The 27,970-nt window shown below is 40.7% G+C and overlaps 1 protein-coding gene across 3 annotated transcripts; it reads right to left on the bottom strand.

The window, feature by feature from the left end:
• Positions 1–90: 90 nt before the first annotated feature.
• On the bottom strand, positions 91–27,277 carry LOC100752942 (zinc finger protein 25). Of its 3 annotated transcripts, none has more exons than XM_027423625.2 (5): positions 27,080–27,277; positions 19,434–19,560; positions 12,890–12,982; positions 5,085–5,194; positions 91–4,144 (listed from the first exon to the last, which is right to left on the bottom strand). In XM_027423625.2, exons 1-5 carry the CDS (start codon positions 27,080–27,082, stop codon positions 2,552–2,554), a joined length of 1,926 nt encoding a protein of 641 aa, XP_027279426.1. In that variant the 5' UTR covers positions 27,083–27,277; the 3' UTR covers positions 91–2,551. The 3 variants fall into 3 exon arrangements, with proteins under 3 accessions (XP_027279426.1, XP_027279428.1, XP_027279427.1); XM_027423627.2 differs by lacking the exon at positions 27,080–27,277 and adding an exon at positions 18,883–19,022 and having other exon boundaries at positions 19,434–19,561; XM_027423626.2 differs by lacking the exon at positions 12,890–12,982.
• Between the last annotated feature and the right edge of the window lie 693 nt (positions 27,278–27,970).

Here is a 27,970-nt window from a genome sequence, read left to right as displayed (position 1 = left end):
TCTCTCACACACACACACACAGTGGAGTATGGACTCATATACATATTACATTACAATACATATATGTAATAAAAGATTCTTATCAGCATCTAATATTTCCAATTTTATTTTTTGTGAAAAATCATATATAACTTGAATTGCATTGTGTCCTCTACTTAGTTATTTAAAGTATACTTTGCTAAACACAAAACTCTGTATCTCATTTTTACTTTTCCAACTTTACTTAAGAGTTATTTCATTGATATTGTGCCTCTCATTTTTATGATGTTATCTACTGTGCATATTTTATTCTGATTAAAATGTGTTATTTATTCCTAAAAACTTTACATATTTTGTTTATCTTCTTTGAAATATTGAGTAATTTAACAATTTGGGGATATAGTCACTATGTGCTGTGTAGCTACTTGGAATGTCTGCTTAATGTTTATGTTCTGAGTATTTGAATCTTCAAGTTGTGGCACTACTTGGGGAAGTATTTTAAAATTTAGAATGTATAGCATAGTTGGTCAAGGTCACAAAGACATGACTTTGAAGAACAAATCTGGTACCTTCCACGTTTCCTATCTTTAAATCTGTCTATATTCTTTGTGTGTGCTGAGGATTACAGTTACAAAGTATACTTGCAGAGGCATATGCCCTATTACTAAGGTATACTCTGACCTTCAGTTGCTCTATTTTTAGAAAAACTTCACATATTCTATGTGGTTATGCTGAAGCCCTCATTTGAAGTCTAATGTTCAAAAAGCACAGATACTTATGTATGTATGGCCTTTATTTATTTTTGTATGTATGGCCTTTAATAAGTTAGTTTTAACACAAAGTCCCAGTGATAACCAAAAATCCATTAAATGTTGCCCAGGGACCTATAACTCAGGATACAGCACTTGCCTACAATGCCTGAGTCTGTGGTTTTGATCCAAAGCACTATAATAACGAACAAAAACAAAAGAAATAAATAAATAAAAAGTTGCCTAATGGATATTGGCAAGGAACATTATTATTATGTTTCTTTATTGGGTTATAGTTGAACATTTTAATTTTCAATAGACATTTAAGCAAAATTCCATTTGAAAATTAACATGATAATGACATATACTGATGGTTTTTTGGGGTTTTTTTTTTAAAGATTTTATTTATTATGTATACAATCTTCTGCCCACATGCCAGCAGAGGGCACCAGATCTCATTCAAGGTGGTTGTGAGCCACCATGTGGTTGCTGGGAATTGAACTCAGGACCTCTGGAAGAATAGTCAGTGCTCTTAACCGCTGAGCCATCTCTCCAGCCCTACTGATGTTTTTTATATAATTTCCTAACATATAACAAAATTTGGTATTTTTCTACTGTGTGTACATGTTCTGTTTCCATGTGTGGGTATATAACTATGCAGATGCAGAAGCCAGAGGACACTCAAGCTACACATCAAGATTTTTGTCTCCTAACTAAACAATTACAAAAATGTGACACATTCAAAATGTTCATGTCTGATGAGACATTAATGCTTGTAGACAATTTTAACTGATTTACAAATTCCCCATGAATGATAAAATTCTAAATCGAGATAACACATGAAAACTTTTATGTGTAGACATAAAGTACAAAACTCATACTGCCACTGAGCCACAATTAAGACAAGTTAACTTTTAAACTTCAAATGTGCTCTCACTTTCATAAGTTATCTGATGGCTGGTATGGTGGGAGCATGGGTGAATGCCTGTTCTAGAATCCTTACATCTACAATATGTTGGTGAATCTTGGTCATAAATTCAGTTGGACTACTGACGTGTTTTCAAATTGGATTCCTCTGTTTAATCACCTCTATTGGGTTTCTAATTCCAGATGAATTTCAAGTTCAATTAAAAAGTTTTAACATTCTTCATATTCTTACTGTTTCAAACACATGGGTTGCAATGACATGGGGTGCTTCAAGGCTTTACTGCTTTTAACCATATGGAATGATAACTAAGTTGCTAAGGTGTCTCAATAAACCTGCAGGATGAGGCTCTAGAATTGAAAACATTACACTTTTTGCTGTACCTGGCATATCACATATGAAGTTTCTAATGTAGAGGCCTGATTTCTATTTCAAAAAGTATCTATTTTTATTAATTTCATTGGGCCCCACACCTGCATAAGTTTTCAGGTGTGAATTTATAGAGTTTAATGTTAAAAAGCTTCCCTCTGTTCTTTACATTAGGTATTACTCACCTACAATATACTCAAGTAACCTGAAGAATGACACAGTTTTTCTACATTTTTTAACTTCATAGGAGACATTCACATGTATGGCTTCTCTTACAGAGAGCACTGTGGTAGCATGCCTTCCAACAATCTTTAATCACGTCTCTTTGTGGTATGTGTTCATTGGTAGAATAACAGTTAAGTTTCCATAGTTTGTACATTAATCAGATTCTCACCTGATTATATACTTTATAAGCTTTCTGATTATATACTTTAGTAAGATTTCATGGATTCTTTCCACTCTTAGGCTTTCTCATCTGACTTTGAGTGAGGTGTAACATGAGGAAGAAAAATTTCTGCATTGGGTGCAGTTACAGGGTTTCTCCTTTGAGTTCTTTCATACACAGAGAAGCTGTATTTGCTGTGAAATGTCCTGCGTTATTTGCATTTAGTGATTTCTCATGTTTATGAGTTCTTTCATGTCGAGTGAGTTGCTTCTTGAAGTAGTATGCTTTCCTACACCGTTCACATGTATAAGGTTTCTCACCTGTATGAATTCTCTGATGTTGAGTGAGGTGTGACATCCACGAAAAAGCTTTCCCACATACTGCACAATGAAATGACTTCTCACTTGCATGAGTTTTCTGATGGAGAGAAAGATACTTCTTGCAATGGAATGTTTTCTTGCATTCTGTGCATTGATATGGCTTCTCGCCTGTATGAACTCGATGATGCTCAATGAGCAAATACTTGTTATAGAATGCTTTTCCACACTCTTTACATTCATAGGGCTTCTCGCCTGTATGAGTTTTCTGATGTGCCGTAAGCCCAGACTTGCTGTAGAAGGCTTTTCCACATTGCTTGCATGCATAGGGCTTCTCATCAGTATGAGTTTTCTGATGCACAGTAAGCTGTGTCTGAGAGTAGAATGCCTTCCTACATTCTGTGCACTGATAGAGCTTGTCACTCACATGAGTTCTCTGATGCACAGTCAGGTGGGACTTGCAGTAAAATGCTTTTCCACATTGCTTACATTCATAAGGCTTCTCACCAGTATGAATTTTCTGATGTAAAGTCAGGTTAGACCTCCAGTAGAATGCTTTTCCACATTGTTTACATTCAAAGCGCCTCTCAGCAGTATGTGTTTTCAGATGATGAGTAAGTTGTTTCTTAAAGTAGAAAGCTTTGGGGCATTGTGTGCATTCATACGGCTTCTTATCTGTATGAGTCCTCTGATGCCGAGTGAGGCATGCACTGAAAGAGAAGGCTTTCCCACACTCTGTGCACTCATAAGGTTTGTCACTTACATGAATCCTCTGGTGTAGAGAAAGATGTGTGTTACAGTAGAAAGACTTTCCGCATTTAACACATTCATAGGGCTTCTCCCCTGTATGACTTCTCTGGTGTCGAGTGAGTTGTGACTTATAGTAAAAAACTTTGCTACATTCTGTACATTCATGGGGCTTCTCCCCTGTATGACTTCTCTGATGTACAGTGAGATGTGACTTATAGCTGAAAGATTTTCCACATTCTATACACCCATAAGGTTTCTCACCTGTATGACTTCTCTGATGCTCAGTGATTTGTGACTTGTAGTAGAAATATTTCCCACATTCCAGACATTTGTAGGGCTTCTCCTCTGTAGGAGTGATCTGATGCTGAGAATTGATGTGGGAAGCTTTCCCACATCCTGAACTTTCATGTGGCTTCCCACCTATACAACTTCTCTGATGCTCAGTGAAGTGTGACTTCCAAGAGAATGTATTTGTGCACTGTCTATGTGCACAGGATGTCTCCTCTTTAAGACTCTGACAGTTGTTGAGGAGTGATTTAAAATTGAAACGGTTCTTACATGTCCTGTGATGCCCTGTGTCCTGTGACTTCTTGCAAAACATCTTCAAGCATCCTTTCCCTTCATAAGATGTTGTCCCTTGGTGGAATTTCTGTGCCACATTCAGTTCTGCCTTAAGACAGAGAGAGGAATTACTTATATTTCATATAGCCACAGAGCCTTTTCCTACAATGTGCTTTCTCATATTAGTTTGGAATCTTTCCTGTGTTACGGAGATAAATGTCATATATAAAGATGTCTAATATTTACTCAGTTTACCAGAGATCTCTTTAATATGAAAATTCATATATAAATAATATTGTCTCAAACAATATCACTGGTCAAATATATTGCCAACAGGACTGTCAATTTTGACTGAGATTATAGCAATTTAAGTTGATCAGGATGTAAGAGTAATTTTTCCATTATCATTAAAATTATGTTCTTCTCTAGCTGGCAACAATCACCCAAAAGAGAAAGACACTCAGTGGTGAGTTCCTTTGTAAGTGTATAGGAGGTAATAAATAATGTGTACACAAGTTTACATGTGTCTATGTATCAGAAGTTGCTCTTCAGTGTCTTCATAAATCACTATTTTTAGTTTTGTTTGGAAAAGGTCTCTCACTGGACCCAAAGCTTACCATTTTGGAGGGAATCACAGGCCAGCAAACCCCAGTGACTCTAATGTCTCCATCTTCACAGCACTAGTTAGAAATACATATCACCACAGCTGTCTTCATTTATGGCTGCTAAGGATCCAAACTCAAGTTCTTGTTTTCTACATCAAGCATTTTACTGACTAAACAATCTCCCCAAGCCTGAGTTCATTTCTTTCATTTTTCAAATTACATTTGCATGCATGCATATGCATGCCATGGCACACATGTGGAGGTCAAAGGACAAATTTGGGGGGTTTTCTTTTCCATGCACCACATGGGACATGGGGATCAAATTCAGGTGGTTAGGCCTGGTGGCAAGTCCCTTTACAAGCCAAGCCATCTTGCTGACCTGGGTTCAATCTTTATGTTTACATTTGAAATATGTTAAAAGCTCATGTTAAATATTTTACTTACTTCAACAATTTCTTCATTTGATGTCTGGCTGTTGGTGATTTCAACTGGCCACAAAAATCCATTGTGATATTCCTGGTGATTCTCAATTGGGGTGGTCATTTTATGAACACCTAAAATGACATTAAATATATCCTTATCCATGAATAACTCTGAAAAATTCTTCATGTCTCTTTCTTCTTATCCTTATAGAAACTATAAAATAATATTGACCCTCCACCCTCCAATATAGAGGTGAGTGTGAGTACCAGAGGCTCTTTGAGCCCAACTTTCCCTCTTCCAGTCCTCTGACCTGCAGCTGCCAGACCCTTCCCACCATCGAATGACTCAGAGGGACCTGGAGGCAGAACAAAGCAGCCAGCATCATTGGCTGCCATTCCGGTCTTGCCCCTCAACCCTCCAGTAGAGAGGAAAAAGAGAGACCCGACCTATATCCACTGGAAGAAGAGATGGGAAGACAAAAGTATAAGAACATATCCAACAACAGAAAGACTTTTATGACACCACCAGAGTCTATGGACTCTACACCAGCAAGACCTGAACATCCCAATACAGATGAAGCAGAAGAAAACGACCTTAAAAACAACTTCATGAAAATGATAGAGGCCCTCAAAGAGAGTATGAGATAATCCCTTAAGAAATGGAAGAAAAGACAAACCAAAAAATGCAAGAAATCAACAAATCTCTTAAAGAAAGCAAGGAAAGCCAGGAATAAAAACAATCAAACAGATGAAGGAACAATTCAAACAGTTCAAGACATGAAAACTAAAATAGAGACAATAAAGAAAACACAACTTGAGGGAATGTTGGAAATAGAAAAGCTGGGTAAACAATCAGAACTATAGATGCAAGCATAATGAACAGAATACAAGAAATGGAAGAGAGAAACTCAAGTGCTGAAGATACACTAGGAGAAAAAGATTCATCCACCAAAGAAAATCTTAAGTCCAACAAATCCCTAATGCAAAATATCCAGGAAATATGGGATACCATGAAAAGGCCAAACCTAAGAATAATAGGTATAGAAGAAGGTGAAGAAACCCAATAGTCACACTAGACAATTAACAGCACAACTGAAAGTTCTAGAACAAAAAGAAGCAAATTCACCCCAGAGGAGTAGATGCCAGGAAATAATCAAACTGAGGGCTGAAATCAATAAATTAGAAACAAAGAAAACAATACAAACAATCAATGTAACAAAGAGTTGATTCTTTCAGAAAATCAACAAGGTAGACAAACCTTTATCCAAACTAACCAAAAGGCAGAGAGAGAACATGAAAATTAACAAAATCAGAAATGAAAAGGGGGACATAAAAACAGACACTGAGAAAATTCAGAAAATCTTCAGGTCATACTTTGAAAACCTCTACTCCACAAAGAAAAAGAAAAAACCACATGATCATCTCACTAGATGCTGAAAAAGCCTCTGACAAAATCCAACACCCTTCATGAAAAAGGTCTTGAAAAGATCAGGGATAACAGGAACATATCTAAACATAATAAAAGCAATATACAGTAAACCAATAGCCAACATCAAACTAAATGGAGAGAAACTCAAAGCAATTCCTCTAAAATCAGGAACAACACAAGGCTGTCCACTCTCTTCATATCTCTTCAATATTGTACTTGAAGTTCTACATAGAGCAATAAAACAACAAAAGGAGACCAAGGAGATACAAATTGGAAAGGAAGAAGTCAAACTTGCACTGTTTGCAGATGATATGGTAGTTTACATAAGTGACCCAAAACTCTACCAACTCCTTCAGCAAAGGGGCAGGATACAAGATTAACTCAAAAAAAAAAAAAATCAGTAGCCCTGATGGGGAAAGTACTTCTGTGTATGTTTATCTTATTGATTGTTGAATAAAATACTGTTTGGCCAATGAGACAGCAAGTTAGACGGAACTAGGAGTCAAAGAGGATTCTGGGAGATGTAGTAGAGAAGTGGTCCAGGCAGGAAGTGACATAGCAAGGAGACTCATATTTGAGCGAGGAGAAACGGGAAGTTCCCTCTTTTTCCCCTTCCTCCTCCAGCGGCAGGATGTGATCCACCAGCAAGGAGGGACGCCAATAAGGTGTCCGATAAGATAAGTCTTGTAACATATATACATTTATGATAGTTAAGACTGAGCTAGCAGATGAGGAATCCTAGCATTCGCCAAGCAGCTTTGAACCTAATACAAGTTTCTATGTATTCATTTGGGCCTAACTTGGGTGGGCAGCTGGCATAAAGCTCACACGTGGCAGTGGGGCTCAGACGGCATTTGGCAGAAAGATTTATTGTAACATAGCCCTACTATACACAGACAATAAAAGGGCTGAGAAAGAAAGCAGAGAAACACCACCCTTTTACAATAGCCACAAACAAAATAAAATATCTTAGGGTAACGCTAACCAAATAAGTGAAAGACCTGTATAGTAAGAACTTTGAGTTTTTAAAGAAAAAAAGATATCAGAAAATGAAAAGAACTCCCCTGCTCTTTGGGTAGGTAGGTTCAACATAGTAAAAATGACAATCTTGCCAAAACCAATCAAGCCCCATCAAAATCCCAGCACAATTCTACACAGACCTTGAAAGAACATTACTCAAAAACAAAAAACCCAGGATAGCCAAAACAACCCTGTACAATAAAGGAACATCCGGGGGCATCACCATCCCTGACTTCAAGCTCTATTATAGAGTTATAGCCCTGAAAACAGCTTGGAATTGGTATAAAAATAGGTAGACCAATGGAATTGAGTTGAAAACACTGATATTAACCCACACACCTAAGAACACCTGATTTTTGACAAAGAATCTAAAATTATACAGTGGAAAAAAGAAAGATCTTCAACAAATGGTGCTGGTATAACTGGATGCTGGCATGTAGAAGACTGCAGATAGATCCATATCTACCACCATGGACAAAACTTAAATCCAAATGGATCAAAGACTTCAACATAAATCCAGCCACAATGTACATCTTAGAAGAGAAAGTGGGAAGTGCCCTTGAACAAATTGATACAAGAGACTGATTCCTGAACATAAGACCAGTAGCAGAGACACTGAGATTGACAATTAATAAATGGGACCTCCTGAAACTGAGAATCTTCTGTAAGGCAAAGGACACCCTCAACAAGACAAAAAGGCAGCCCCCAGAATGTGAAAAGATATTCACCAACCCCACATTTGACAGAAGGCTGATTTCCAAAATATACTAAGGACTCAAGAACACCAAATAATCCAATTAAAAAGATGGGTACAGAATTAAATAGAGAATTTGCAATAGAGTAATCTAAAATCACTGAAAGACTTAAGAAAGTGCTCAACATCATTAGCCATCAGGGAAATGCAAATCAAAACCACTCTGAGATACCATCTTACTCCTGTCAGAATGGCTAAAATCAAAAACACCAATGACAGTCTACGCTGGAGAGAATATGGAGAAAGGGGAACACTCCTCCACTGCAGATGGGAGTGCCAACTCATATAGCCACTTTGGAAATCAGTATGGCGACTCCTCAGGAAAATGGGAATCAGTCTACCACAAGATCCAGTAATTCCACTCATAGGCATATACCCAAAAGATGCACATTCATACAAGGACATGTGTTCAACGATGTTCAGAGCAGCATTATTTGTAATAGCCAGAATCTGAAAGCAACCTAAATGCCCCTCAACTGAAGAATGGATAAAGAAAATGTGGTATATTTACACAATGGATTACTACTTAGCAGAAAAAAACAAACAAACAAACAAAAAAAAACAATGGAATCTTGAAATTCGCAGGAAAATAGATGGGATTAGAAGAAACCCTTGAGTGAGGTAACCCAGTCACAAAAAGACAAACATGTTTTGTACTCACTCATATATGGAATTTACACATAGAACAAAGGATTACCACCCTACAATTCACACTGCCAGAGAAGGTATGAAAGAAGGATGACCCTAAGAGAGACATACAAGGTCCCTCGGAGAAGGGGAAAGGGACAAGATCTCCTGAGCAAATTGAGAGCATGGCGGGGAGGAGTTAGAAGAAAGAGAAGGGGAGAAGAGGGTGGCAGAGGAGGACTAAGGGAGCAGGAAGTTTGAGTTGGGGGAAGAATAGAGGAGAGCAAGAAAAGAAATATCCTAATAGATTGAGCAATTACAGTTTTAAAGAGAATTCTGGCACTAGGGAAATGTCCAGAGGTCTATAAGGATGACACCAACTAACAATCTAAGCAACAGTGGAGAGGCTACCTTAAATGCCCTTCCCTAATAATGAGATGATGACTACCTTATATGGCATCCTAGAGAATTCATCCAGTAGCTGATGGAAGCAGAAGCAGACCCACAGCTAAACACTGAACTGAGCTCCTGGAATCCAGTTGCAGACAGAGTGATGAGCAAAGGGGCCAAGACCAGTCTGCCAAAACTCACAGAAACAGCTGACCTGAACAAGGGGGAGCTCATGGACCCAAGACTGATATCTGGGAAACCAGCATAGGACCGAACCAGACCCCCAGAATATGGGTGTCAGTTGGGAGGTCTGGGCAATCTATAGGGCCTCTAGTAGTGGATCAGTATTTATCCCTTGTATACGAATGGACTCTGGAAGCCCATTACACATAGAGGAATACTTTCTCAGCCTAGACACACAGGGGATGGCCTAGGCCCTGCTCCAAATGATATGACAGATTTTTTTTGAAGATCCCCCATGGAAGGCCTCACCTTGCCTGGGGAGCAGAAAGGGGATGGGATAGGTTGTTGGTGGGGGGCAGAGGAGGAGGGGAGAGGGAACTCAGATTGACATGTAAAACAAGCTTGTTTCTATAATTAAATGTAAAAAAAGAAAAAAGAACCAAAAAATACATTCAATTATTTACCTATATGCGAGAATGCACACATGGCACACAATATGTGCAGTGGTCAGAGGTCAAATATATAGGTGTTTGCTCTCCTTTAACCATACTGTTCTCACGGATTGAACTCAAGCCTCTTTATCCACTGAGCCATATTGGGAACTCTCAGTTTTATCACTATGTTAGAGTTTTAACTGCAGAGACTATTGATAATATTTCTAGGTAGTTTTGATTTTTGTAAAGGCAATTTTAAATTACATTGTTTTCTTCATTTAATTCTCAACATGTTAATTTTTCATACGTAGTCCATGTTTCAATCACTAGCACTACATAAAACTAGACAATGAGACACCCCTTCCAGAAATTCAAGATGATCCTCAACTACATAGTGAAGTTGAGGTCATCCTGGGCTACATGAGATACCATTTCAAAAAAGTTACCATACTTGGCTGGTATATGTAAGGCCCTGGATCTTACTTTTAGCAGAAATAAGGAGGGAAGGAGGGAGAAAATACTGATTTGCTATGATGATTGTGTAACCTGCTACCTTTAGACCATGTTTAAGAGCCTAAATCGTCATTGAAGTATAGGGTCATGTCACCTGAAAACTGAATTATACCTATTTCTTTCCTAACTTGTATTCCTTGGTTTCTTTTTCTTGCTTTTCTGCTCACTATGAAATTAACATCTGTTTCAAAAAGACTGTGCACCCTCTATTGTCCCTTATTTTAAATGGAATGTTCTTAGTTTGGATGGATCACTCTATTCATTCCCCCCTTCCTTACTTCCTTACTTCCTTTCTTCCTTTCTTTCACTCCATTCCTTTTCCCCTTCCTTCCATCGTTCTTTCCTTCCTTCCTTCCTTCCTTCTTTATTTTTTCTTTTTGAGACTCAATCTCTCTATGTATTCCGGCCTGTAATGGTCCTATATAGACCAGACTGGCCTCAGAACTGGCAGAGATCTTCCTGACTCACCATCATGCCCAGCACATTCATACCTTAGCACTTTAACAAGTCATGAGTCCTACTGTAGCCAACACTCACTGCAAAAGCCAGCTTCCCTAACCAAAGCTGACACTGATGCTAATCTATAGACACATGCATGAATATTTAATAGGCAATCTGACAGGCACATCAAGTCCATTTAGCAAAACATGAGCAGTAGCTTCCTCACTAAGGTCTCTAACTATCCCAGTCACATATATGACAATTCAGTTACTGAATTAGATTATTATAGTGATCATGTTGTGGCAGAGTTGTCACTTTTGCTTGCTCTTTTGCTATAATGACTGAGTTTCCAGAGTGCCATCTGTGCAGGTATAAGGAAGGCTAGCTCTTTTCATTTTACATTCAGGGTCTTTTCAGTCAGCAGCCTCATCTGTAGCCTCAATCTTTATCACTTCTAACCGAAGAGGAAGCAAATTGCAGTAACAGCACCGCTACCAGAAAAGAAAAAGCAGACATAAACATAGAATAAATATAGAAACAAATTAGAGCCTGCAAGATGGCACAAGGGATAAATGAGCTTGCTGCCAGTATGATGACCTGAATTCTATCCTCAGAACCCAAATGGCAGAGGAACCAACCCCCACAAGTTGTCCTCTGGCCTCCACAATAGTGTGCCATAATGTGCACACACCTGCATACACATACACAAACACAAATACACACATACACTGAATAAAAGTAAACAGATAAATGAATTAATAAATAAAAATAAAAATGTACACCAAAGAACATGAGAGTAATGGAGTACACATTTCAGGCTAACAATTAATAAATATTATGCTGGGTATAGTAGCACACACCTTTAATCACAGCACTCTGAAACAAAGGCAGGCCGATCTCTGTAAGTTCAAGGCCAGCCTGGTCTACTTAGTGAGTTCAAGGACAGGCAAGGCTACACAGAGAAAACCTGTCTCAAAAAAAATGAAGTAATAATAATAATAATAATAATAATAATAATAATAATAATAATAACAGTAATTAGATAATTAAAAGGAAACAAGAGCAGAGAAAGCAAATTGGAAAATAGGTGTGGTAGTTTAAATAGGAATGGCTCCCACAGAGTCATGTGTTTGAATGCTTGACCCATAGAAGTGACACTATTAGAATGTGTGGCCTTGTTGGAATAGATGTAGCCTTGTTGGAGGAAGTGTCTCTCTGTGGATGTGAGCTTTGAGGTCTCATATGCTCAAACTATGCCCAGTGTGGCAAAGAATCTCCTTCTGTTGCCTGTAGATTAAGACATAGAACTCTCAGCTCCTTGTCCTGAACCATGTCTGCCATGTCAGCATGCTTCCTGCCATGACAACAATGGACTAAACCTGAAACTGTAAGCAGCCCCAATTAGATGTTTTCCTGTATAAGAGTTGCCATAGTCATGGTGCCTTTTCACAGCAATACAACCCAAACTAAGACAAAAAGGTTAAATAAAAAGAAAATAAAAACAAGAATTAAAAAGGAAAGGAATACATGAGAGGGGAACAGAAAAGCATATGAGATAATGAATCTGGTGACAAAATAAAAAATACAAGGTAAAATAAGCCTTTAAGGAAAAATAAAAATATAAACACAAAATAACTGAATAAAAAGGAAATAAAGTAAAAAACACAAACTATGAATTAAAAAGGTTGGAACCAATGAAATATGGTGGTTATTGGTATGTTGCTAGAGTCTGATGTAAGTCTTCTGTCTCACCTTATCAGATAGTGCCATATTTTGGCTGATTGCTATCCTCATCAAAGATTTGTGCTAGCAATAGGGCAGCATTCATTAAAAAACTTGCATGTTTGCATGTAAGGGAAACACACACCAGAAACAACCAAAACTTGCTGATGGGTTGATATGGCTAATTCTCTCCAGAAATTGCAAAAATCAAGCGTCTGGTCAGGGTTAGATAAGTTGGTGAGAAGCATTCAACATAACTAACATGATGAACTGTCCTCTTGCTGACCTCCCTTGCTCAGTATGCGTTCACCCACCTGGAAGGCTCTGAAGAGAGGCTTCCACTACACTCCATGGCCCAAATCCACGCTCCAACTTGAAGATCAACTCAGGTTTTGTCATGCAGTATCCTGAAGTGGGAGCAAATTTTGCATAAGTGTTAGGTTCAGTCCACCAACAAAAGACAACAGATCTCACCAGGGAATCAGAAACTTTCATTAGGGCATTAGAGGGTTACATTAACATTCTTCACTGACTGGAATAGCACCTTCAATCAGCATAATGGTTTCCAGAAAAAGGAAACAGGTAAATAAAAAACACATTTTTTTTTTTTAAAGATGTGATGGTTTGGAAGAAAATGGCTCCTAAAAGAAGTGGCACTATTAGGGAGTGTGGCCTTGTTGGAAGAAGTGTGTCACTGTGGGGACAGGCTTTGACATCTCTTTTGTTCGAGCTTCCTTCAGTGTGACTGTCAGTCAACTTCCTGTTGCCTGTAAGATGTAGGAGTCTCAGCTCCTCCAGCACCACGTCTCCCTGAATGCCATCGTGCTCTCTGTCGTGATAATGGACTGAACCTCTGAAACTGTCAGCAAGGACCCTCAATTAAATGTTTTCCTTTGTAAGAGTTGCCATGGCCATGGTGTCTCTTCACAGCAATAGTAACCCTAAGAAAATACTTAAAATGAATTATACCAGAGAAAATAATCATAAAAGCAACCAACCCAGGGACTGAAGAGATGGCTCAGTGTTTAAGAATACTTGATACTTGTACAGACCTGGGTTCAGTTTCCAGCACCCATATTGGGTGGCACATAACCACTTGTAACTCTAGTCCCAGCAAATCTAACACTCTTTTCTATCCTCTGCAGGTACTACATACACGCAGCATAAATAAAAATGATTTTTAAAAAATGCTTTAAGTAAACTAAACTACTGGGTATGGTTAAGCAAATATTTAATTCTAGCATTTGCAAGGCAGAGGCAGGCAGGCAGATCAATTTGAGTTAAAGATCAATCTGGAAAACAAAAAAGCAGTCTGATTTGTAATGAGTCAGCCAGGGCCATAGAGTGCAACACTTTCTCAAAATTCAATAAATTAGATAACCCAGGCAGATTTTTAAAAATTGAAAGAACATAAAGATAATTTAAAACACATCCATCATCACTGAAAAGCAAATATTCCTTCCATGTGTATTGTACAGAAAAGACAAGGACATCAAAAAATAATGAGGAAAGATAAGGCATACATCAACAAATGACTATGTCACATATGATTATACAAGAAAAATAGCAAGATGAAGAAAATTCTAAACACCGTAAGAAGAAAGCCAAATACAATAACACACACCAGAGGTACAGCCATGCATTTCAGCTGTCACCACATTCACCAGTATTACAATGACTTTAAAGCTACACATCGACACAACAACCAAACCTCAGGTACAGTAACCCCAATGAACAGAGGCACAAAAAAATCAACACAGCACTTAAGCAATTAGAAACTATGGTCATGTGTGATTCATACTAGGAATGCAGCACTCTCCATATGGAAATATGAAACCCTCATACCCATGTACTAGATAATATACAGCAGTATTTCTAGATATAGTGGCATCTGCCAATAATCCCAGAAGTCAGCAGTCAAGGCAAACTGAGCTCTGTGAGTTCCAGGGCAACCAGATTTGTATAGTGAGACCCTGTCTCAAAAAAACACTATGATCACAACAAAAGCAATCATATGTATACAATGGATGCATAAAAGGTATTTTTATCTTCAGGGGGAAAAATCTCAATAAACCATGACTATATGTAACAAACCCACAGCCCACAGCTAGGGGAGTAGAGCAAGCCTGAGATGATTTTCTCTAGGAACACAGCAAAATATGCTCTTTTACCACTCTTCTAGTTTACTAAGAAAGACATATATACCTCATAAGGAAAAGAAACAACAACATCCAAAGGGGCAAGGGGAATGGAAATGTGAGGCTCTCTATAAATGATGCTATGAAGAGAAAACATTAGACTCTAAACAGAAGAGAATGGATGCCATAACATGTGACCACACAAGAAGTCAAAAGTCAGACTTCACACCTTCTATGTGCAACAAGAACAAACTTGTTGAGAAAGTCAGAAAAATCCCCTTTAAAATGGCCACTCAGCACCAAGCATGGTAGGGCATGCATTTAATCTTGGCACTCAGAGCCAGAGGAAGCCACATTTCTACGAGTTTGAGACTGGTTCCAGACCAGTCAAGTGCAACCCTGTCTTAAAAAAATAAAAACAACAAACAAAAAACAGAAAGCAAAGAAAAAAAAGAAAAGGTTCAATACTGGGGCTGGAGAGATGTTTCAATGGCTAAGAGGACTTACTGCTCTTCCAGAGGATGTGGGTTCAATGCCCAGCAGCTGCGTGATTGTGCACAATCACCGTTAACTTCAGTTTTGGAGGATCTGGCACCCACTTCTGGCCTCCCAAGGAATCAAGCTTACATGTGGTATACAGACACACATGCATACGAAATCCATAAACATTAAAAAATAGATTTTATTCAAGATGGTGTCAGCTATCAGCACCTTTGGGACCAAGGATCAGCTCAAGGAGCCTGAGAGACCCATGGAGGCTCTGAGGGAAGACTCGTAGCAGAGGACTCTGAAGAGCCCACAGCATCTCCTGACAATTACAAAAAGGAAGATCTTATGGGAAGATGCTTTTGTAAAGTGGTCTCATGAAACTGGAAACAAAAGACGAAGAAGAAGGCTGACAAAACCAGAGGTGCAGGAGTGAAGGGTATGGGAATGGTTTGGGAGTATGGCCCCAGGAGACAAAGAACATGCCTTTGCTGAATACAGCTCATACTCGCCCCACTGTTGCAGTGGACTGGGGAGCACTGCCAAGCAGTGCTGGCACGTTAGTACACAGCAGCCTGGAGTTCTCACAGGCTGTGCTGGCAAACTCACTGCCCAGCCACACAACTGCCCTGACTAAGCAATGAAAGGACATTCAAGACAGGGAATGGCTCATTTTCTGGATTGGGCCACCTTGAAAGAACTCCATGGTCTGTGCTGCCAAGATTTTACATGTAATTTTCAGCATTGCTGAAAACAAATACAAACAAACAAACATTAAAAGTATTGAATCTTTAAAAGTTCTCTTCCAGATTTATTTCATTCTATACATATGACAATTTAGCAGTACTGGCCATGGAGGTCTTTCAAAGAGCCTGCTTGTTTGTATATGTACCGAGTGCATGCCTAGTGCTTACAGAGATCAGAAGAGGGCATCAGATACCCTGGAACTGGAGTTAGAGATAGTTGGAAGACACCATGTGGGTGCTGGGAACCAACTTGAATCCTTAGTGAGAGCAACAAATGTTCTTATGTGAACTGAGATCCTGAGCATGGCTTGGGCATATATGAGACATCAAAGCCTGCCTCCACAGTGACACACTTTCTCCAACAAAGCCATACCCACTCCAACAAAGCCACACCTCCTAATAGTGCCACTCCCTCTGAGCTTATGGGGGGGAGGGCAATTACATTCAAATGGCCACAGCAGTGTTTTAATATATGTGAAAAAGAACAAACAGAAGCAAAAGTCAAAAGGATTACATGAATCTCAAAATCACTTCTATAGAAAAGTAAGCAACTAATAAAAGAAATCAACCTACAGGGTGATAAACTATCGGGCAAACTATTCATTTAACAAGACATTCATTTAACACCTAAAGTGAAAGAACACAGCCAATCTGCTTAAAAGTGGGCAAATGTCCTGAATAGATACTTTTCAAACACAGATAGTCCACAAAAATATAAATAAATGCTCACCACTCCTAGTTATGAAAACATCAATCACAACCACAAGGAGGTGTTGCTTCTCTCATCTTAGCATGGTCACTTAACATGCACAGTAATAAATGCTGAAAGATACCATAAAATGATGATACTAATACAACCTCGTACAGCTAACATGAAACACAGTACAATGCAGCCTCAAAAAACTAAACAGAACTACAGCATGATGCTACTATTGCACTGCTGGGTGAACAGTCAGGGGAAGTAAGTACTATGCATAGAAATCTGTAGCTCCCCATGTGTTAAAATGTCATTCACAAAAGCCAAGTAAGTATCCATTGTAGGGGAAGCTGTAGCCACCCCTGCTTAGGGGCTGCCTAAAGGTGTGCCTGACCAAGCCTGTGAGGGGGTGGTCAGGGTGATGTAGAGTGAGAGTTGGTCAGGTGGCTGGTTTCTGGTTTCTGTTTCACTTACGGCTTGTTGTACAGACTGCTGCTGCACCAGCTGGCTAGGTCACTTTGTAAGTAAGGCTTTTTCCCTATTAAAATCCCTTGTATTTCTGCCTGGCTCCGTATTGGTAATTTCCCACCTTAATCCATCAATGGAGGAGAGTGAAGAACATATGGCACATAGACTAACCCAGCTTGCAGAAATGAATTCTTATAATGACATGGACACTACTGGAGGGTGTTACTGAATCTATCATGTTGCTATTTCCTCTGAGCTTAAAGCCAATCAACTGTGGGGACTTGTAGCAGACACTGGCCCATGGTCATGGCAACAGAAGACCATATAGCAGATCTCTGGGTCTAGGTTGATGATAATATAATGAGTCTCTTGAAATTCCCACATAGGGTTGTTATAAATCCAACTGACATTCCATTCAGGACTGGCTTTCAGCCAACTATGTGGCACAAGTAGTTATAAACCGAGTACGGTTGGGACTTTTTGGTGGCACAACTGACTAAATGCCCTAGTTCTCTAAGAATCCCATTAATTTCATTTATTTTCTATGCTGGAATTGATGGCATTTTTCTTTGGGTTTCTCTACTCACTTCATGGTTGTGAATAGATGTTTCTTTACTGTAGTGGAAATCTAGTAGAGTCTTTGTATCTAAGCTAAACATTAGAGTAAAATAGTTGCTTTTCACTGTATCTAGGGTAAACATCAAAATGAAGTAGTTGTTTGTTGGAGGTATTTAGACCTTGGAGAAATCATTGTAGAAAACTGTTGGGGGACATTTTATCACATTGTGAACTCCAATTCGTTGATTAAAGAAAATTAACCTTAATTTTGTATTGATTAAATAAAATTAACTGCTGTGGAATAATTCTTTTGTACACTGTAAAGATTTGTCACTCAGATTGGTTTTAAAAAAGCTGACTGGCTGGTAGCCATGCAGGAAGAATAGATGGGACAACCAAACTATGGATGCTGGAAAAAATGGTGGAGTCAGAGAAGTAACCAGCCATATGGAGAGGAAGCAAGACATGGCAGAAAGGTAAATGCCACCAGCCTCAGGACAGCGCACAGATTAATAGAAATGAGTTAAGTTGTAAGAGCTAGTTGGTGATAACCCTGAGCTACTGGCTGAACATTCATAATTAAGACTCTGAGTGGTTATTTGGGAGCAGGAGGCTGGAACAGGAAAAATTTGCCTACAATTAACCTTGGGTCAGAAGGCTGAGTTAGCAATTAGTTGACAGAAAATAATCATAGCATATCAGAGGGCATCTGGGAGAGATAGAGAGACACAGGAAGTAGTTGGGTAGAATTTGTGGTAGTGTAGGTTTATCTGGTTTGGTCAAACAGAAGCATGAGTCTTTCAGAGATGCCAGCAAGAACAGGTTAGCTTTTGTTACTGAGCTTCTCTGAGCTTGCAGGTTTTCACCCCAGGCTTTGAATCTCAAGTCTTATTTATAAACAGAATGACTAATTTAGTTAAAGCTACCTTTAGTGGCAGCAACAGAGCCAGTGCCTTCAGGAACAGAATTCCCTCCAGGCTGCAGCCTGAGTGGTCAGGCCACTGCTAGAGAATCAGGCCAGTAACTGTGGAGTTGCAATTGCTGGCTCAAATAGCAGGACATTAGGGCACAGCCACTGTGCTGAAGTTAAAACAACAGAAAATGGTGACTGTTTTTCTGAAGGAGCTTTATAGTCTTTGTATGGCTTTAGTCACAAGATGGTCCTTGACCCCAGCATGTGGTTGTTTGAATAGGTATGGCCTCCACAGACTCACGTGTTTGAATGCCAGGCCCATAGAAAGTGGCATTAGGAAGTGTGGCCTTGCTGGAGGAAAGGTGTCCATTGTAGGGGTGGGCTTTGAGGTCTCCAATGTCCAAGTTACACCCAGCGTATGATACAGCCTCCTTCTGCTGCCTACAGATCAAGATGCAGAACTCTCAGCTCCTTCTCCAGCATGACGTCTGCCTACATGTCACCATACTCCCAGCTGCCATGCTCCCCACCATGATGACAATGGACTAAACCTCTGACACCATAAGCCAACTCCAATTAAATGACTGTGGTCATGATGTCTTTTCACAGCAATAAAACCCTAAGACACAGCACTTGAGAGGCAGAGACAGGTTGACCTCTGAGTTTAAGGCCAGCCTTTTCTACAGAGCAAGTTCCAGTACAGCCAGGATGACACAGGAAAACCCTATCTTGAAAAATCAAAAAAAAAAAAAAAAAAAAAAAAAGACAAAGTAAAAAGAAAAGGAGTCAGCAATAATTCTTATAATTATCAACCAAGAATTTAATCCATGCAGAGTTACAGGACAGACTTACCCAAGAACATGAGGCTGCTGTAGTTCTCTAGCATCACATCCCTGTAGAGTGACCTCTGAGCAGCATCAAGATCCTGCCATTCATCCCAGGTGAAGTCCAAAGAGATGTCCTCAAATGATACAGAACCCTGTAATGATACATTTCTTTTAAACCCCAAGTACTCAGCTTTGGGAACATAAAATTAGGGGTTTACTATGCTCTGTATGTGGTTTCCATTGAAGGTTTGACAGGGTGTGGAACCATGGGAGGGAACCTTAATGCCAAATTGTGTGGATTAAGTTGGCATTCTTATTTTTGTTTTGTTTATAAGTAGTGTGACTGGGGTGAAAGGACCTGTTCATTATGGCTATATTATTTCAAGGGTTGGCTTCTGAATTTTAAGAACAGGAGAGAGGGAGTTAAGCATGCAAGCATTTTGTGTTCCCTATGCTGTGACTATGGATCCAATGTGACCAGCTATCTCAAGTTCCTGCCAGTGTAAGTTCCCTGCATCAGTGGACTACGCTCATAAACTGTGATTTGAAATAAACCCTTTCTCTTCTAAGTTGCCTTTTTCAGGGTATTTTATCACAACAGGAAAGAAACTAAGTGTCTTATAGAAGGTATTGCTTGAGTTGTATCATGGAATAAAAATTAACATAAATATCTTACCTGTGTTAATGCAGGGATTCAGGAATTTTTTTAAGAGTTTTTTAAGCAATTATACTACAAACAAAATCTGACGCCCAGTCTGAAGCCACTCCAGGCCCATTAAATCTGTCCATGTATTGAGTGTCTTCAGCTCAGGTGACTTGAAGGAATACAGGCTCCTGCCCCATGCAAGCTCTAGGAATAAAAGTATCTGGACACATGCAAATTCCTCTGCGCCCCAGAAAAACAAATGGTTCTAAGTAGGCATGTAACCATTTCCATGAGCTGAAATCCCCAGGAGTAATTCGAAAAGGAACTTCCTGCTTACTCAACACAGCTGTGTAAATGGATATGCACACCTTTAATTCCAGCACTCTACTCAGGGGAGGCAGAGGCAGGCAGTTCTCTGTGAGTTCTAGGCCAGCATGGTATATGAAGAGAGACTCTATTTCAAAAACAAAACAAAAACAGAGTACAAGTGTTTGAAAGGACAAGGGCCTTTTTTTTTTTTTTTTTTTTTTTTTTTTGCTAAGGGCAAACCCTCCTACTCTGTTGTAAAACATTTTAAATTATGTAGCACTACTCTGTCTTGGTTAGAGAAGCTTGGTCGAAGTATGCAACACTTAATATAAACATAGAGACTTGTAAGTGGTCAGAATTCTGAGAATTAAGTGGTTGCTGACTGCTCAGCAGTGTATGGCACACCTATTCTCATCCCTCCCATGGCTCAGGAAACACCACTGAAGAGGGCATGGGAAGCAGTGTAAGGATTCAGGGATTATTCTGGCCTTCTCTTGTCACCTGGCAGAATGCACTCAGGCAGTACTCTGGTAAGTCCAGGGTTCCATGACAACTAGTAGTCAGCATGCAGGTGCAAAGGACCCCTTTAGAAACAAAAGACTTCTGCCCATTTATACCCTTTTCCACTCCTCTCTTTCCCACTCTCTTCCCGCTGTTCCCCTGGGGCAGACAGGACTTTTCCTGTCTCCCTCTTCTCTTCTGTCCTCTCTATGTGTCTCTTTACCTCTTTTCTCTTTCCTCCCTCTTCCCTCCCTTCTAATAAAACTTCTCACTTAAGCTCTGTCAGCCTGGCATGTTTGTCCCTCTGCCTCGATCACCCTCACCTGCCATGCAATCCGCTAAGGTCCCCCAGGCAAGGTTCCCCTTACACTTCATCATAACAAGCAGTACTGGGAAACACTGTCTTCCAGAAATGACATGACTATTGCACTCAGGAACTCACAGATGCAGTGCCTACTTGCACATCCACAGTCTGTCATGAATGCAAGATAGGCAATAAGGCCTTACCATTCTCAGTGGAGCTCTAGGCAGTTAATAAATGCTGGAGGAGGGGTGTCATTGGTGTGGTCACAAGGAAGGCACCCTTGATTAAGTAAATAAACCCTCCCTATTCAAAAACATCCTAGTAAAATGTAGTAGACACAGACAGATACTTTAGAAAACAACAGGTCACTTCTTTAAAAACAAATTAAACAGGGCACTGTCCACTCTTGAAGGAGACCAGGGTTCCATTCACAGCACCCACATGGCACCTCACAACTGTCTATAACTCTAGTTCAGGAGATCTGATGTCATCTTCTGGTCTCCAAGGCCACCAGGTACTCATGTGGTTCACAGACATACATGAAGGCAAAACACACATGAAAGTAATTATTTTTAAAATAAAAATTAGTCTCAACAAGCTATCAAGCTTGAGTTCAATTCTTGGAACCTATATGAAGGCGGAAGAGAATGGAGTCTACGAGAGTTTCCTCTGACCTCAACATGTCAGCTCTGATACATCCACACAAATATATCATGTACACAGAACCACATGCACACACGCATGCACACAAATAATAAAAGTATCATATGGTCAACTGTTTTTATTTGTCCCAGTTATCTTCAGCTGGCAGCCTCTGAGGGAGTCTCAACTACGAGAATGTCCAGATCATATTGGTCTGTGGCCAGGTCTGTGAGGAATTATCTTGATTGCTGACTGATGAAGGAAAGTCACAGCCCACTGTGGACAGGTGATCTTGGGTTGTGTTAACAGTGTGGCTGAGTGTGAGTCAAAGAACAAACCAGCACAAAGCTTATTTCATGGTTTCTGCTTCAAGTTCCTGCCCTTCGTTCCCTCAGTGATAGACCATGACCTGGAAATATAAGCTGAAATAAAGCCCTTCATCCACAAGCTGCTCTGGTTATGGTGTTTGTACAGCAACAGAATGGTACTAGAACAACATTATGTTGGCTATAACACTATTCAGTAAAAATGCAGATATGTTCATTTCAAATGATTCTTAGATGAAGAGTATAGAAGGGCATTGCTCCCAACTGCAGGTTACCCAGCTGTTCTCCAAAAAGGCTGCTCATCCCATCTTAGACTACTGTTGACCCAAAGACTGATATTCATGAAACACTCCAAGAACCTAAGACATGTCAACTTTGGGCACCTGGTAGTTCTAGTTGCCTAATTGTAGGCAGTTCTAATACCTAAGACCTGGAAGACACAGGCTGGGATGAGGACATATCACTCTGTAAAGTAAGCAAGAGTGAAGTTACAAAAAAAAAAAAAAAAAAAGCATCCTGCTGAGGCTCATGTGCCTCTCAGCAAAAGAAGCACAAAGATTGTTCACATGGAGTCAGGAAAGAATCTTCACAGATTACTTGTGTGAAATGTTCACAAACAGAATTTAATTCCTCAAAATATACTGCTCAGAATTCAGAGGAAAATAAGAGACTGTTTGAAATATACCATAAAGAACAAAATGTTGACCACAATGTGGAAAGGGAAAGTTGCACGGGAATGCTTATAGGGTGGTGGAATTTTAAGAATTTGTTGGCAGAGTGCTCATCCTGATTCTGCATCTCCATGACACTGGATAGGAGGCTGTTGTGGGCAATGGATCTTTTTTGAGTATTGGAAGGATCCAGAAAATGTGTCAGCAACAGGGCAATGCCTTCCTTTGCTCCTTCCCACTTCTCCCCTCTTCTCCTCATTTTATGGGTTCCAGATACCTTTGCCCCGCCCCCACGCTCCACCTCCACCTCATCTAAAGGATCTTTGGAAACCACTCTCATTAAGAACAGTAGTGGAAAATGACTTTTCCCTGCTCCATGCAGCAACCTGAGCCATTCATTTTGGAGACAGCCACTCAGGGTTCTTTTTTAAAGTTTTTAAAATTACTTTTAACTATGGAGCATATGTGCTCACAGAAGCAGGGACAACTGGATCCCCATGAAGCTGAAGTTACAGGTAATTGTGAGCCACTTGATATGGTGCTGGGAATCAAACCCGAGTCCTCTGGAAGAACAGTATATGCTCTTAAGTACTGAGCCATCTCTCCAGGCCCATAAACCAGAATTCTTGACTTCACTACAGAAAAAAAAAAAAAAAAGAAGCCTGTATCAAACAGGGTTGGAATTTATCAAAGCAATTTAAGCAAGAAGCTAAGACAAAGGAAGAAAAAGAAGAGCACACACCCACTAGTGATGTGGGGTCTTCAAGAGCCACCCTTAAGTTTCTTTAGATCAATGATAGATAGACGATGGACAGACAAGATTTTGAGAACTAGTGACTTTGAGGACTAATGACCTTGCATTTCAAAGGATCACTTAAGAAGTTAAATGAGCTAAGAGGGTAGTTCCCGAGCTGCACTGGATAGGCTTATAGCTAGAAAGTAAATCAAGGGCTGTAGAACTTCAGGTGTTTTTACTGTTAATAATGTATAGTCTTGTTTGGCTGATGCCCAGAAAATTCCAGGTTTATGGGAAAGATGTAAGGTCATACTTGTAAAAGGTCATGTACTCATCGGTTGTAAACAGTTCACTGCTATTTTGACATTCGTATCTGAAATACTGTTATACAGGACTGTTGTCTCAACAAAGGCAACCTTCACAGGAAATCTTAATTTTTCTGGAATTCTTGATACTCAGCTGGAGAGAGACACCAGATTATAAAAGGACTGTTATGTCCCCTCAACATAGAACTTGTTCACAATTAAGCCAGGTTTGCTGGCCTGCAAGCACCAAGAATTTATCTGTCTCCACCAGCATTCTTTTTTCCACCAGTATTCTTTAAAAGAACTATTACTTTTAATTATGTGTATATGTGTATGTGCAGGTGATTGCATTTTCTCACAGACACTAGCAGTGTTGGATCACCTGAAGATGGAGCTGGAGCTACAGGGAGTTGTGAACAGCCCCATATCAGTGCTGGGAACCAACTTCAGGTCCTCTGCAAGAGCGGCAAGTACTCTTGAGCCGTCTCTCCAGTCCCCTCTCTCATTACTTTTTAAGTGGTGGGGGGCAGGGGTTCGTGTGCTCGAGAGTGTGGGGGGGATGGGAATATGGGAATCCATATGGAAATTAGAAGACAATCTTAAGTGTCAGTTTTTACCTTCCAACTGAAGACAGTCTCTTTCATTGCTTTTCTATAAGATATTCCAGGCTAGCTGGGATTCTTCTGTCTGTGCCTTTTTAGGGACAGTGAAATTACAAACACTCACACTACGTGCCCAGCTTTGATGTAGGTTCTGGGGGTTTGAACTTGGGTCCTCACACTTTCAGGCCAAATACTCTACATTAAGCCATCTCTCTAGCCCTTCCCTCATCTTTCCATGGCCTATACTTCCACATTCAGATCTCCACCAACCCTCCTCCTAGCCTCACAATTTACATTCCCCCTCAGATCTCCTCAAAATCTCATCTCTCTGCTGCAAGTTCCTATACGAGGGGTGAGGACTTCACTTACCTATGGGTATATGGTCAAATATTTAAAATGTAGTGAGAGATTATGTTGGTTTAGCAAAGTGACAGTTGTAGGTTCTCCTCCAAAATCTATGATTTCACTAGCCCAGGGTAGTTGTCTAGGTTTCCAGTATTAGGCAGGATTTCCTTCGAAATGCACAGCTGTGGAGTCAAAGCCCAACTAATAGATCAACAACACCACTCCTTCACCCTAGGCTCAGGGATCATTGCCAAAGAGGGCAAAGAATAACTATCAGATCTAGAGAAATGGAGTTTACTATGAGACTGTGTCTCCTAGAAATGTCAGAAACTATACCCAGGAAGTCTTACCAACATGGCTGCCTAAATATGACCTGAACAAGGACAACACCAACAGACATAATAACATGGACAGGGAAAGCTCTGGGGCCTTAATGCCAGACAAATAACTACAGGCAACAACAGAATGCTGAGAGTAGAAGTTGTCTTTCCCAGGAAACAATACACCAATTGGTCATCCAGTGCCAAATGGTCAGCCCTAAACACACAGGTATACTAGTAACATTATACAGACTGAACAGGCTGCATTTATGCATTTAGGAATGCCCCAACAACTAAAGAAAAAAAAGACATAAATTGAAAAGAAAGCAAGGTAGAAGTTAAATGGAAGAGTTTGGAAGTACAACAGGGGAAAACGATGTAATTACAATTTCAAGAAATAAAATAATTTTTCAAAGTCTTATCCCTTATACATCTTTCCCTCATTCTCTTCTCCCTCAGAACCACTTCTCTTAATTAACCTCAGACTGCTACAATGTCCTCTCCCTCAGACTCTCACCAAATCTCTTCTCTCAGATGCCTTTCCCCCAACTCTGGTTCCTCACTATTTCTCCCCAGTTATTCCTCAGACTTCTGCAGGCTATATCCCCTGCCTGAGACCATAACCTCCTTGCTAAATCCCTCATTTCTTCCCTTATACTATCTTTCCCTTTTATATCTAGAAGGCCTGTATTCCCCCCACTCCCGCACCCCCATAGGCCTCTCAAAGATACTTTTGTCCTAGTCCACCTTCATATACTGGGGACCATCAGCATGGTCTCTTCCAGCCATTAGATGTTTTCCTGAGCCTAGTGTAGCCACAGTCTTATCAGTCCCATGATGACCAAACCACTGCTTCAGGGTGACAAGCTATGGTAAAACCACTCCACTTCTGTGGCAGGCCAGGCTTGTCAAAAGAGACCTACCTGCAAGGGGAAAGAAAAAAATACGAAGAGAGAGGATGATGGGCGACAAGGGACACAGGGAGAGATCTGCAGATACAAGACTCCCAGATAAAGAACCAGAGGATCCACGTTGTCCCTGGCCAAGTTTAGGATACAGTTCCCATTCCTGCTCCCCTGATTCCTACAGTCTTTCTTTTCCTCTACCTCCTGCCCTAGACTGACTGCCCAGAACTCCACAGCGGTGGCTTGTTCAGGTGAAATTCTGAAAATCTCCCTGTATCAAGGTGCACTGAAGAACACCCGAATCAGTCTTTTGAGTCATGTCCCCAAACAGCAATTTCAGTTGCCCTCCTGCCAAGCATCTGGGAGCAGATGCTGGAAGTAGGGAAACAGGAATCAAGACTCCAGGGCCAGTCTCGGGTTCTAATTGTAGTCAGCTGTTGGGCCTTTTGATCTGTGTCTCTCAGCATGTCTGTACCCCAGTCTACAAGTCCTCCACTAGGTCATCCAGATTCCTTAAATACCACCTTGAGTGCAGTGAGCAAGGTGCAGGGATCCCACCAGGCCAAACCCATTCACACACAGCCTCTGTGCACACCTACTGGCTCCTAGATTCATCACAAGAGGAAGCAGGAATGACAGAAGAGCAGCTAACGCCACGGTGCCTCCCAAGTGCCTGTCTCTGCTGTGGATCCCTCTCTTGACTTTTACAAAAAAACAGGACCCAGTGCCAACCCTGATGGTGCAGGTCTATAACCTCAGCTACTTTAGAAGTCACACACTTAGATTTAGAGGGTCAGATTAAAAAAAAAACACAAAGACTCGCGGATATACCAAACGCAGAAGCCCTGGGCAGAAGGGACAGCGAGGGTCCGGGAAAGCACTGGCACGGACGCCGGGCCAGACCACCTTCGAACGCTGCTCCCGGCCACCACAGCCCAGGCTGAAGTCCAGTGAGCTGCAGGATAGGAAGGCCGGGAGGGGCAAGGCGGGAAGGTGCAGGGGACGGGGGGGCCGCGGGGAGAGCGGCACACAGAGCCCAGGTCAGGACGCCAAGCTCACCATTTCCTGTTCTGGACCCCCGTGTCCTCAGTGCGGAGCTCCCCGCAGCAGCAGCGAGCCACTGGTGACAGGACCAGGAAGAGAATCCCAGGTTCCCAGGTACCTAGGCCGAGTGAAGCGCAGGGCAGATACCAAGAGGGGTCGGAGTGTTAGGGGGGGGGGGGGGTGGGGTAGTGGTGGTAACACAACCTTAGTTCAGAACAAAACCCGCTCCCTTCTCTGTCAGGGAATCTGATTGGAAACTCTTATAACAGTGCTTTCCATTGGACAGGGCTTCAGGAGGTTTTTCCCAGAGGAGGACAGGGGCGGTGCGGGTGCAGTTGCTTACAAAAGCCAGAAGAGGTCGTAGGATTCCCTCTGTGCCATCTAGTTCTCCCTAACTGATATTTTAAGGCCTGGCCGGAATTAATTGGATATTAGGGTTAAACCTTCTACATAAAGTTATGTCAGCTAATGATTGATATGCAAATGCTGCTTTTTCGTAAGTGGAAATGATATCAACCTTCACAAAAAACAGACACAGAGGCTGAGCTATTTTGGTTTCATGTGTAAAACCTCCAAGATTTTTTTCTCTTTTCTGCTCGACATTTGTTTTTTTGTTGTTGTTGTTTGTTTGCTTGTTTTTTGGTTTTTCGAGACAGGGTTTCTCTGTGTAGCTTTGGAGCCTATCCTGGCACTCGCTCTGGAGACCAGGCTGGCCTCGAACTCACAGAGATCCGCCTGCCTCTGCCTCTCGAGTGCAGGGATTAAAGGCATGCGCCACCAACGCCCGACTCTGCTGGACATTTGTACTGCCATATTCAAATTAGAAGCAGGATTCTTTTTATTTTCTAATAGCTGGTGCTGTCAAATGTGAAATGCTTTGCTTTTTACAAAGCCTTAGAATTGTGG

The sequence above is a fragment of the Cricetulus griseus genome, chromosome 6, assembly GCF_003668045.3.
Source record: "Cricetulus griseus strain 17A/GY chromosome 6, alternate assembly CriGri-PICRH-1.0, whole genome shotgun sequence".
NCBI lineage: Eukaryota > Metazoa > Chordata > Mammalia > Rodentia > Cricetidae > Cricetulus > Cricetulus griseus.
The sequence above is the reverse complement of the archived record's forward strand: the minus strand, read 5'-3'. Positions and strand labels throughout refer to the sequence as shown.